The sequence below is a fragment of the Stomoxys calcitrans genome, chromosome 4, assembly GCF_963082655.1.
Source record: "Stomoxys calcitrans chromosome 4, idStoCalc2.1, whole genome shotgun sequence".
NCBI classification, from domain to species: domain Eukaryota; kingdom Metazoa; phylum Arthropoda; class Insecta; order Diptera; family Muscidae; genus Stomoxys; species Stomoxys calcitrans.
This window is the reverse complement of record NC_081555.1, coordinates 128076634-128087973: the sequence shown is the minus strand read 5'-3', so window position 1 is coordinate 128087973 and position 11340 is coordinate 128076634. Positions and strand designations below refer to the sequence as shown.

The 11340-nt window shown below is 39.2% G+C and overlaps 2 protein-coding genes across 2 annotated transcripts; both read right to left on the bottom strand.

The window, feature by feature from the left end:
• Positions 1-3156: 3156 nt before the first annotated feature.
• LOC106084248 (zinc finger protein 1 homolog) lies at positions 3157-4886 on the bottom strand. Its single transcript, XM_013247814.2, has 3 exons — positions 3864-4886; positions 3352-3802; positions 3157-3288 (listed from the first exon to the last, which is right to left on the bottom strand). The coding sequence occupies exons 1-3, from the start codon at positions 4756-4758 to the stop codon at positions 3168-3170; spliced, it is 1467 nt and encodes a 488-aa protein (XP_013103268.1). The 5' UTR covers positions 4759-4886; the 3' UTR covers positions 3157-3167.
• A 3604-nt stretch (positions 4887-8490) lies between these two features.
• Positions 8491-11289, bottom strand: LOC106084249 (mitosis initiation protein fs(1)Ya). The gene is made up of 4 exons (XM_013247815.2): positions 11195-11289; positions 10232-11115; positions 8875-10133; positions 8491-8809 (listed from the first exon to the last, which is right to left on the bottom strand). Exons 1-4 carry the CDS (start codon positions 11210-11212, stop codon positions 8586-8588), a joined length of 2385 nt encoding a protein of 794 aa, XP_013103269.2. The 5' UTR covers positions 11213-11289; the 3' UTR covers positions 8491-8585.
• Between the last annotated feature and the right edge of the window lie 51 nt (positions 11290-11340).

Genomic DNA, 11340 nt, shown 5'->3' with positions numbered 1-11340 from the left:
TCGGCGATTGCCGTTGCAGCTACACCGTATGGGTCATTCCACTCTCCGCAAACTGTGAACGCGCCTTCGTAGCTAAGCTTCTCGTGACAGCTATGAACACCACACAGATCGGACCTCAATGTTTCAGCCTATATGGTGCTCACAGCTAACCCATGCCAGGTATGATAAAGTCGCATTTGCTACATTATCCTTATGATTATAACGCAGCTCTCGCCAGCTGATTTAATAAAGCGAAGTGAGTCTGCAATAACAACACAGTACCTAGATTTATGTTCAACTAATTTTATCTTAAGAATTTTAACAAAATATCCAAGCTTTTGCTTTTATTTTTCTAGCGGAATTTATATTATTTATAAAATGTTTTTTTTTTTATATTTATTTTTATAAATATAATGAAAACATTTTATAAGATTTATGACAGTTTTTCTTAAATGTTGTGAAGAATGCTCATAAATGTTATGAACGTTTTTCATAAATGTTATGAACATTTTTCATAAACTATATGTTTGATTTTCATAAATGTTATGACATGTTTTATTGATTTGAGATTTATGAAACGTGTTTCATAAATGTTATGTAAAGTTTCATTTAATTTTTTTCATAAATGTTATGACAAAATTATGAAAATTTTTTTCCTGTGCAGCGATCCTCGTCAAGCTCCATAGGTGAGCAAGCTTGTTTCGGTCCATAGGAACGTCATAACCACTAGTTATTTAAAGACACCAATAACTCGCCTTCTCATATCGAGTATCATAGGCACTTGGTATTTAAGCAAGAGTCGGTTCCGCCCAACCTCCAACTGAGACTCTCCACTCAATATCGCAGACTGGGGGTATACTAATCCCTTTGTAAAACCTCGAAATATTCGACTTAGACCCCATAAAGTATAAGTATATTCTTGATCGTCTCGACGTTCAGAGTCAATCTAGCTATATCCGTCCATCTGTCGAAGTCACGATAGCGGTCGAACGCGTAAAGCTGGCCGTTTGAAATTTTGCACATATAATTAATATTGATGTAGGTCGTTGGGGATTGCAAATGGACCATATCGGTTCAGATTTAGATATAGCTCCCATATCCCATTTGGCTGAATTTTTGCATGTAGCGTTCTGTTATGACTTCCAACAACTGTATCAAGTGCGGTCCGCATCGGTCTATAACCTGATATAGCTCCCATATAAACCGATCTCCCGATTTGACTACTTGAGCCCTTACAAGCCGCAATTTTGGTCTGACTTGGCGGAAATTTTTCATGTATTGTTCTGTTATGACTTCCAACAACTGTGCCAAGTACGGTTCAAATTGGTCTATAACCTGATATAGCTCCCATATAAACCGATCTCCCGATTTGACTTCTTGAGCCCTTACAAGCCGCAATTTTGGTCCGATTTGGCTGAAAGTTTGCTTGTAGTTTTCTGTTATGATTTCCATCAATTGTGCCAAATCGGTCTATAACCTGATATAGCTCCATATAAACCTATCTCCCGATTTGATTTTTGCGCCCTTACAAGCCGCATATTTTGTCCGACTTGGCGGAAATTGAGCATGTAGTGTTTTGTCATGACTTCCAACAGCTGTTCTAAGTGCGGTACGAATTGGTCTATAACCTGATATAGCTTCCATATAAACCGATATCCCGATTGGGCTTCTTCAGCCCTTTCAAAACGCAACTTTGGTCGATTTGGCTGAAATTTAGCATGTAGTGTTACGTTATGACTTCCAACAACTGAACCAAGTACGGTCCAAATCGGTGTGTAACCTGATATAGCTCCCATATAAACCGATCTCCCGATTTGACTTCTTAAGCCCTTACAAGCCGCAATTTTTGGCCAATTTAGCTAAAATTTTTCACAAATTTTTCTGTTATGACTTCCAACAACTGTACTAAGTAAAGTCCAAATCGGTCAAGAACATGATATAGCTCCCATCTAAACCGATCTTCCGATTGGACTTATTGAGTCCTTACAAGCCACAATTGTGTCCGCAATTTTGCATGTGTTGTTCTGTTGCGTCTTCCAACAAATGCGCCAAGTATGGTCCAAATCAGTCTATAACCTGATATAGCTCCCTATAAACCGGTCTCTCGATTATCTTTGTTCGTAGAAGCTTTAATTTTTGGTGATTTGACAGAAGTTTGGTATGTAAAATAAAATTATGCCCTTCGACTAAATTTATCTTGTATACGTTTTTATCATAATCCCTGGTGGTGAGTTCCCAAGAATCGGCCCAGCCGAACGTAGCACGCTTCACTTGTTTTGTTTCTTGCCTTGTAGCAGACTGTAATATCACAGGCTAATAAAGGGAAGATCCTCTCGAGGGTCACCCATTGGATGCTCTCCAGGTAGTAAATAATGTGGATGACTATTTCGTGGGAGAGAATTTACTGAAAAGTGCTGCTAGATCTTCCAAATAAATGGTTATCCGTAATTACCTTGCCAGGATATAGCAATCATCCGCGTATGATATTATCTTCAGGCCAGTAAGAGGTAGAGGGAGCTTAGACAGGACTTCACTTTTCTACTCTACTTATGTCTAGTGGCCACCCATGTAATTCGCAATCTATGTATGATGCTATAGGGATTCCAGCAGCGAAGTTTGTAGTTGTCGTTTAACTTCGTCTCTTGGATCAGCGGCGACTGTGAAGCTGCGCTTTTGAATGAAAGCCATTATCCTCCTCTGTCTTATTTGGGAGTCCTTTAAGATGCATTAATTATTTTTCAGTGGAGAATGCTCATGTTCAAATGTCTTTCTAGCTGAATCACCTTCTGTAGCACTTATATTTCTACATTCATCTATGGAGTAGCGAGCCATGCCATGCGAATCCTTGAGATATCTTTTAGGAGCTGCGATTTTCATACCTAGAAATACAGACAAATTAGTCGCTCATCCTTCGTCTTAAGGACCTGTAGGGACTTTTGAACGAACATATTATAACCCTTCTTAATCCATTTGGCTAAAAACTATATAACTTTTCGACCTTCTTGGACAAGAAAGGAGAAAGTCAGGGTTCCAGGGTTCTAACCCCACAAAAACAATAAAGAGAATAGATTTACGATTTTTTGTGGTTACAAGGCTGCCGAATGTCTTAGTTTCTAAAAATGCTTGGACCTATCACTTTCAACAATGGTTTGTGTGTCAGTCTTTAGATTCATTCAATAACGTTTGCACTAATTTTTATTGTATTTCCAATCTGATTTCTTAAAACTTCTTATAGGGTCTACCAAAATCTTTAAATGCGAGACATCTTTGACTGCCACTTTATGGGCTGAGGCAAGATGATTACGAAGCCTAAAAAAAAATTAAAAAAAAAACTTGTACAAAACGGCAACCATACTCTACATCAATACTAACATATGTGGTTTAAGGAACATCTTCTCACATCTATCACAACCGTAGCGGTGATAGGAATGTACTTTGTAAATGTGATCCTGTAGCCGTTTTCTTGTTTGGAACGCCTTTTCACATGTGGAACATTGGAAATTCTTCTCTCCCGTGTGAATAAATAAATGATCGACCAAGTGTTGGCGCTGCCTAAAGGCCGCCTGGCAATCTACGAATTCACAAACGAAAGGCTTTTCGTCACGATGCATGCGGAAGTGCAGTATGAGTTGTGAGCGCCGTGCAAACATCTTGCCACATTCAGGGCATTCGATTTTTTTGCCAAAATGCAAAGCTGCCTGATGTGTGGTAAGTATATTCTTCTGCCTAAACGATTTGCCACAAATTTCACACTTGTAAGGTTTAACATCCGTGTGTATATTGTAGTGTGATTCTATGTCGTAGATGCGATCAAAACACCTATCTGCCAGAAAAACAAATCAAAATGATTATAAACACTTCGGATAGTTTTGCATTATACGCACCGCAATGTTGACATTGATAGGATTTCTTTACCTTTCCATTGTCATCTAGAACCGTCTTAACTATATAGGTATTTGCTGATGCTGAAACTTCCATTGGTGTGTCCAATGTGGATGTTTCTGTGGCATTCTCCATGCCATCGTCGTAAGAGTCTTGTACTAATGTGCAAGAATCATCATCACCCACTTCATAGACATATGGTTGATTTTCCATTTGAGAATGTGCTTCGTCATCGTTTGCGACAATATCTTCTATGCCCTCCTTTCTTAGACTGCTATTTTCTTGTGGCAACACGTATTCATATTCTATGATATCCTGATCCTCAACACCACTGCCATCGTTTTCTGATTCAATCACAGACTCTTCATCTTCTGTCCGCCATTCGACAGAAACATGACCAGCGTTAACATCGACTATCTTGTCTGGTTTATCTTCATTTTCCGATTGAACTTCTTGGTCGGCTTGATCCGTGAATGGTAGAGATAAAAGTAATTCGTCATTCTCTTCTTCTGATTTCGATTCTGGATACACTTCCAGTTGCATTTCCTGTTCTTGAGTGCATGTCGAAGTGACATCAACTACGGCTATTTGATTCTGTTCCATTTGTAGCTCTTTTTTTGTGTCAACAGCATGCTGCCCTTCGTCGTGCTCTTTCGGAAATGTTCTTTTCCAAAACTCATCAGCATCCTTACACACTTCATGGAAATCTTGAAATTCAGCCAATTTATTAAAGCATGCTGCACAAAGGTTCTGCTTGACATTTGTGCTATCCAACTTTCGGGTAATGTGTGGCATTTGCAGACCTTGTTCTATGAACTTCAGGATGGAACGGGTCATTTTGATGGGCTCATGAGGAATGGCTTGTAAACATATGCGACAATTATCGAAAACTTCCATATTTCTTTCGTTTTTAAATGACCGCTATTTCTTACTTCCTGTTTTGTTTTCTTTGAAGAGCAGATAATGTAGGTTCGCCTGTTTCCAAAATTTCCCAGATTTACACTGCACAGAGTAATGACGTTACTTATCGCAATACGCACGACTAACAGCGTATGGCCAAGCTAAATATATTCTTTCGTCTTCTCGCTAAATTGTGACGTAAAGCGAAAAGCGTTTCAAAAAGGCCATTGAGTTTGTAATAAGCAGGGTATTCTGTTAAGCATTTCACGCGGAATGCTGTCGAACATTGGAGAAAAATAGTCGAAAAAATAGTAGAATTCTTCTGATAGTGAGGAAAATAGTAAAAAAGTTACATTGACAACACTCGATACCATTGCAACCATCACTTGTGTTTGTTTTAATGGTTCGTTTTACCCCTTTATTTTATAAAAAATAAAACAAAACAAAATATTAAAAAAAATAATTATGTTATCTAAAAAAAAACAAAATCCAAAATTCAAATTAGAACTATTCCTATATTCTAATTTCCCTGAAAACGGAATAGGTTGTCACTGATCATGGTACAATTAAGAGGTAGGGTCATTTGCACAAAAACAAAAATGAAATCTCGTTCTATTTGATCCGATATTCTACACATAAGCAACAAAACAGTGTTCTTATGATGAAAATATTAAACACATTTGTAGAAGATAAGTTGTAAAATAAAGTTTATTTCTAGGACCACTTTGACATTTCAATTTACGGCATCTGCCACTCAAGGTAGTTTCGTTGGGGTAGATTTTTGTTGTTGTGCGTATGACGACACCTTTTAAGGCTATTACAAGCAAGGTATATTCATTTACAGGTAGTGGCAGTTGCCCAACAACAAAATATTGAGTGTACTATCTGTCAAAATCAGTGATTAGTGCAACTCTCATTTTGTATATTTTACTAGTTGGCGCCATTTTTCGTTGTTTGTGGGTGTATAATTCTTAAGTATAATACACACACACAACCAAAACTCGTTGACAGATAGTGTACTTCGCGAGAAAAAATTTACTCAGCTGTTAACGGTACATTACCTGGTAATTATGTCATTATTACACGGCATGTAGATGTCTTACGACATGTCACTATGTGTATTCACATTTGTTTGTCGCACATACGAACAACTCAAACCCTTTTGAGAAAGGGTAAATCCATACTCTATGTTTAATGTTGTTGTAGCAACATTTTCATGTGGAGGTAGCGATCCTCGTCAAGCTCTAGTAGGTGCGCAAGCTTGTTCCGGTCAAAAGGACCCATCGCCGCGAGAACAGGGTAAATTAAAAATTTTGCCCATGAACATTCCACTAAGGAACAGGGGCAAACTTCTCACATATCAATGAGTGCAGTCTGATTCAAGTTTAAGCTCAATGATAAGGGGCCTCCTTTTTATAGCTGAGTTCGAACGGCGTGCCGCAGTGCGACAACTCTTTGGAGAGAAGTTTTACATGGCATAGTACCTCACAAATGTTGCCAGCATTAGGAGGGAAAACCACCGTTGAAAATTTTTTCTGGTGGTCTCGCCAGGATTCGATCCCAGGCGCTCAGCGTCATAGGCGGACATGCTAACCTCTGCGTTACGGTGGCCATTGATTTATTAAAGGCGCCAATTACTCGCCCTGTGTTATCGATCATCATAGGCACTCAGTATTTGGGCAAGAGCCGGTGCCGCCTGGCCTCTCACTGAGACTCACGGCTCGATACTGAAGATTGTCCGTTACTGCCGTTGCAGCTACTCCGTATGGATCATTCCACTATCCGAAACCGTGTTGTGCTCACAGCTATCCCGTGCCGAGCTCGAAGTTTAATGTTCGAGTATGGTGAATATTAGAAAGTTACTGGTAGTTGTTCGGTTTGTTGAATAACTAAGTTTTTACACATGTATATTTTGTATGACTCAACTAAATACATTTTTTTATAAATCGCTAAAAAAAAACTAAACTGAACGCAAGCACGTATTTCATTTTCGAATACAAACTAATTGCAATAAGATTTTTTTTTATACCCTCTACCACAGGATGGGGGTATACTAATTTCCTCATTCTGTTTGTAACACCTCGAAATATGCGTCTGAGACCCATATTCTTGATCGTCATGTCATATTAAGTCGATCTAGTCATGTCCGTCCGTCTGTCTGTCGAAAGCACGCTAACTCTCGAAGGAGTAAAGCCAGGATTCACTGAATAAGGTTAAGCCAAGCGATCAGCCGATATACTTTTTTTTTAATATTTGGCAGTATTTGGCATTGAGGATGTCAACTTGTTCTCTTTTTACATTCATTCTTTGTTTACGTTTTCTCCTATATGATGACATTTTCAATCGTCAGATTTGACATCCTTAATGATGTTTATGGGGCCTATCCACTTTGTGTTTTTGCATGTGACCTAACCTTCTATTAGTGAATCCTGGAGTAAAGCTAGGCGCTTGAAATTTTAAACAAATACTTTTTATTTGTGTAGGTCAGTTGGGATTGTAAATGGGCCAAATCGGACCATGTTTTGATATAGCTGCCATATAAACCGATCTTTGGTCTTGACTTCTTCAGCCTCTAGAGGGCGCAATTCTCTTCCGATTTTGCTGAAATTTTGCATGAAGTGTTTTGTTATGACTTTCAATAACTCTGCTAAGTATGGTGCAAATCGGTAAATAATCTTATATAGCTGCTATATAAACCGATCTGGGACTTTGACTTCTTGAGCCTCTAGAGGCTGCAATTCTCATCCGATTTGGCAGAATTTTGTACAACGGCTTCTCTCATGACTTTCAACAAACGTGTCTAATATGGTCTGAATCGATCAATAGCTTGATGCAGCTCCCGTATAAACCTATCTCCCGATTTTGCTTCTTGAGCCCCTACAAGGCGCAATTCTTATCCGAATGAACTGAAATATTACACAATGACTTCTACAATGTTCGGCATTCATTTATGGTCCGAATCGGATTATAACTTGATTTATTTTCATATCTCTCAATGCAGCTGTACAAGGGTATATATACACGGATACTGGAGTATATACGCATCCAACACGTTGCCTGTTCGTATTCGTCGATGTTTATAATGGGTGGTTAGAGTGTTGTGAAACATGTATGAGCTGGCACATCCATACTCATCGAACTCAAATATTTTTGTGTTATCCAAATCTATACAATTTGTCATTCTCTTACCTACGATTTCGCCAATGACTTACTTAACGCCTGGGTTTGAGTCCTAGCGATACATTTTTCAGTGGTAGTCACGCCTAGCGACATTAATAAATACTTCGGCACGGGATAGATATGAGCAACTGGAGCTGGAGTTTTAAGATCCAATCTGTGTGATGTTCATCGTTATCACGAGAAGCTTGGTGTGGAAGGTAGCGTTTAGTAGCATGCTCCATACGGAGCAGTCGCGGACAATCAGCGGTATCGAGTAAAACATCTCAATGAAAATCCGAGCGGTATCGGACCTTTTTAAATACTGAGTGCCTTTGATTATCGATATAACAATACAAGTTATTGGCGCCTTTAAATAACCAATGACCATCATGTTTACACGGCGATAGTTGGCTATCTCCACATACAAATGCGGCTACTTTAACAACAAAACTTATCTTTAAAGATTTAAAGGCCACTGTTCGAACTGGCCTATAAATAGAATTGGCCTTATTATCGATTTAAAGCTTGATTCGGACATCCTAAATGAATATAAGATTTTAAGACTTTGGCTATAATTTGAATACACAAAAACAGATAAATAATTTATTTTTAAAACTATTAATACAAGTACAAAAATGTAAACATTTAATGGGAAAAACACGGTATTAACTATTCATACGCATACGATCGATGGGACGTCGACCTTGAATACGGAAACGTTTCGAAGAAGTATTGAGACCATCTGAGCTAGGAGGTGATGCGGCATCGGAATTATGCAGTTGAGACAAATATGATGATGTTGACTGTTCATGCGTAGTAAATGTTCGCTTTCGCTTTAAAGTATTCATTTCATTTTCATCGACCAACGGTTTGGAACGCACCAAAGAACCTAAGGAAACATATGATTCAGTGTCATTGGACAATAATACAAATATCAGTCACACAACACATTACCTGCAATAGAAGCACATCTTTTGATTATCGAATTGGAATTGGCATCTGTTTGAAGAGGCGAAGCGTTCTTAGGTGATACTTTCGAATTACTACCCCTTCGTGATGGCAAACGCATTACAGAACTCATTATTGACCATAGGCCAGAATGTGAATGATTCTGTTTACTCTTAGCTTCTTCCAATTTTCGTGCAGGCTTCTGCGATTCTTCTGTGACAAATACTTCGTCTTCAATTTCATTATAAGCATTGCCATCAAAAGTATCCGTAATATTTTCTATACGACTAAAGGCAGTGCTATGGGCACATTCTTTTATGGAAGGTCTGCGCGGAGACGAAAAACGCCCGCTAAGATTTTGTGGGACTAAGCGCTTTCGAATCCTCTGTGTTTCAGGAGAACTACCATTATTGTCCGGTGTCACCTTTGTTTTGCTAACTGGTGTTGCATTGGGCGTAAAGAAGATATCACATGGTGAGTTTTGGGAGTCACGTGAATCTTTGGAGCCTAGTTTAGGAGTTTCAAATTTAATTAGCTTTTTATGTATAACTGCTCCCGGAATGCGAGTTATAGGTGTTATGGGCGGCAACGGATTTCTAACACAATTCGCTCCCTCCACAGACTCGATTTGTTGTATTTGTTCGGTGGTAGATGTTATGATTTCAACGCTGCGACATGATTTGAAAACAGAACTGTTGGAACTATTCGATCCTGCCGACTGATATGAGGCGTTAGTAGTTGCAGATGTATGGGGCTTGATGGAATTGATACTGCCATTAGAACTGCTACCCGAGGAGGATGATGACACGCTCGAAAGATGCTCAGTACGAGTAATAACTATCGACTCGGTGGTTAGTTTTTGTGCTGATAGTAAAATTCGACGTCTCATGTTTGGTAAATCATTTCTTTGCATGTGTTTTTGTTCCTCGGAAATTTGCAGCTGCAATGATTCTTCGGATTCACTGTAGCTACGCCTAACGGCCGGCGAAAGGCGCAAATCAAGAGCAGGGGGCGATGGTGATGAAGGCCTGTCGCCAGTGGCATCCCCATTATCTAGTCCGGGTGAAGAAGTGGTATCAAACATTTTCTTGCGTTGAAAGGCCGCGGAAGATCCCCTTACGGCTGTAGATGCTGCCGGTAAACCATGCTCGGCAAATGCCTTTTGTATACTTTTAGACATGACTTGGCGCAATGGTGTAACAGCAGACATGCGGGGTCGACCATTGCCGACCTTTCGATAGCGATTCAATGGTTCAAGAGCTTGACTGGAAGATGAACGATTATTTTGTAAGAAAGAAAAGTGCTACGGGTGAATCTACATAATATTCTAAAATAATTTTCCTTTAATATTCCCGAAACTTACCTGCTAGGCTGTTGTAATGCCGGACTTATATCCGAGTCGCTATTGTATATGCTAGACATGTGACCAGCACCTGTGGCGTTGAACGTTTGTTCCTTGGGTTTGGCAAATACCACCTCTAAGTGAACCGGGGTCGATGTTGAACGTATTACCTTGCCCTTAACTGCAGATGCGACTCCACAATGGCCTCTTGGAAACGATGAGTTATTGCTAATGGATGATATATTCTTTATTGATGAAACACTATCACTTATAAACTCCTCATGAGCTTTGCTGCTCTTCGCCTTCCAACGCATATTAATTATTGATATTGGCGTCATATGCGTATCATTGAAGTCTTGGCGACGCATAGGTGACACTTGTGTGGAATGCATGTCCCCCCGGGTAACTGTTACCTTAGACGCCTCATCAGTGTAACATGTTTGACTTGTGGTATTCGATGACATCGACTGACACACTCCCAATGGTTGCATGCATTTGGTAAATTCTTTAAGATCACTGATGTTGTAGTACATTTTGGCACACTTTTCACAACGCAATGGCAAATGGTGAGTCTCCAGATGAATCAACATTTCTGCATAGATTTCATTTTGCAAAGGCAGAGGACGTTTTTCACAGATAGGACAAAACAGATAAATTTCCTCATATGCCCCCGCCGGCAGGGACACTTCTTGGACAGCATTGGATTCATTGTCACCACGTTTAACCAAAGAAGATGAAGCGTTAGAGGCATTGCCAACACCTTTGCTATTGTTGGTTGTAGAGATTCCAATGCTGTTGGTGTTGATCATAATGGGTTTTCGAGCAACGATAGCGTGATTTTTTATTTCATGCTTGTAACAACATTTGGCACAACAAAAAACACTTCGACAAACTTTACAAGTGGCCTGTTTGAAGAAATTGTGGTAGATTTGTAGCTCAAAGTTAGAAAAAATAATAACATAGGGCAACCTGCTGACAACTTACATCCTCAGGCAAACGCATATTGATCTAGTTTTTATTCGCGACACAATATATTTTAATAAAATCACATTTTTTTCAGACAATCTTTATGTTTTATTATAACGGTTTTATAAATCACACTATGCGAGTTCAATCCTAAGGTATGCCTT

Bases quoted from the DNA above. Each gene is read 5' to 3' on its own strand.
- LOC106084248 (XM_013247814.2), bottom strand. From the start codon at position 4,758: ATGGAAGTTTTCGATAATTGTCGCATATGTTTACAAGCCATTCCTCAT. The intron at 3,803-3,863 runs GTGCGTATAATG...TTTTTCTGGCAG, and splicing joins CTATCAATGTCAACATTGCG to ATAGGTGTTTTGATCGCATC. The intron at 3,289-3,351 runs GTTAGTATTGAT...ATTTTTTTTTAG, and splicing joins ATGTTCCTTAAACCACATAT to GCTTCGTAATCATCTTGCCT.
- LOC106084249 (XM_013247815.2), bottom strand. The intron at 10,134-10,231 runs GTAAGTTTCGGG...TTCATCTTCCAG, and splicing joins GCATTACAACAGCCTAGCAG to TCAAGCTCTTGAACCATTGA. The intron at 8,810-8,874 runs GTAATGTGTTGT...ATGTTTCCTTAG, and splicing joins AAGATGTGCTTCTATTGCAG to GTTCTTTGGTGCGTTCCAAA.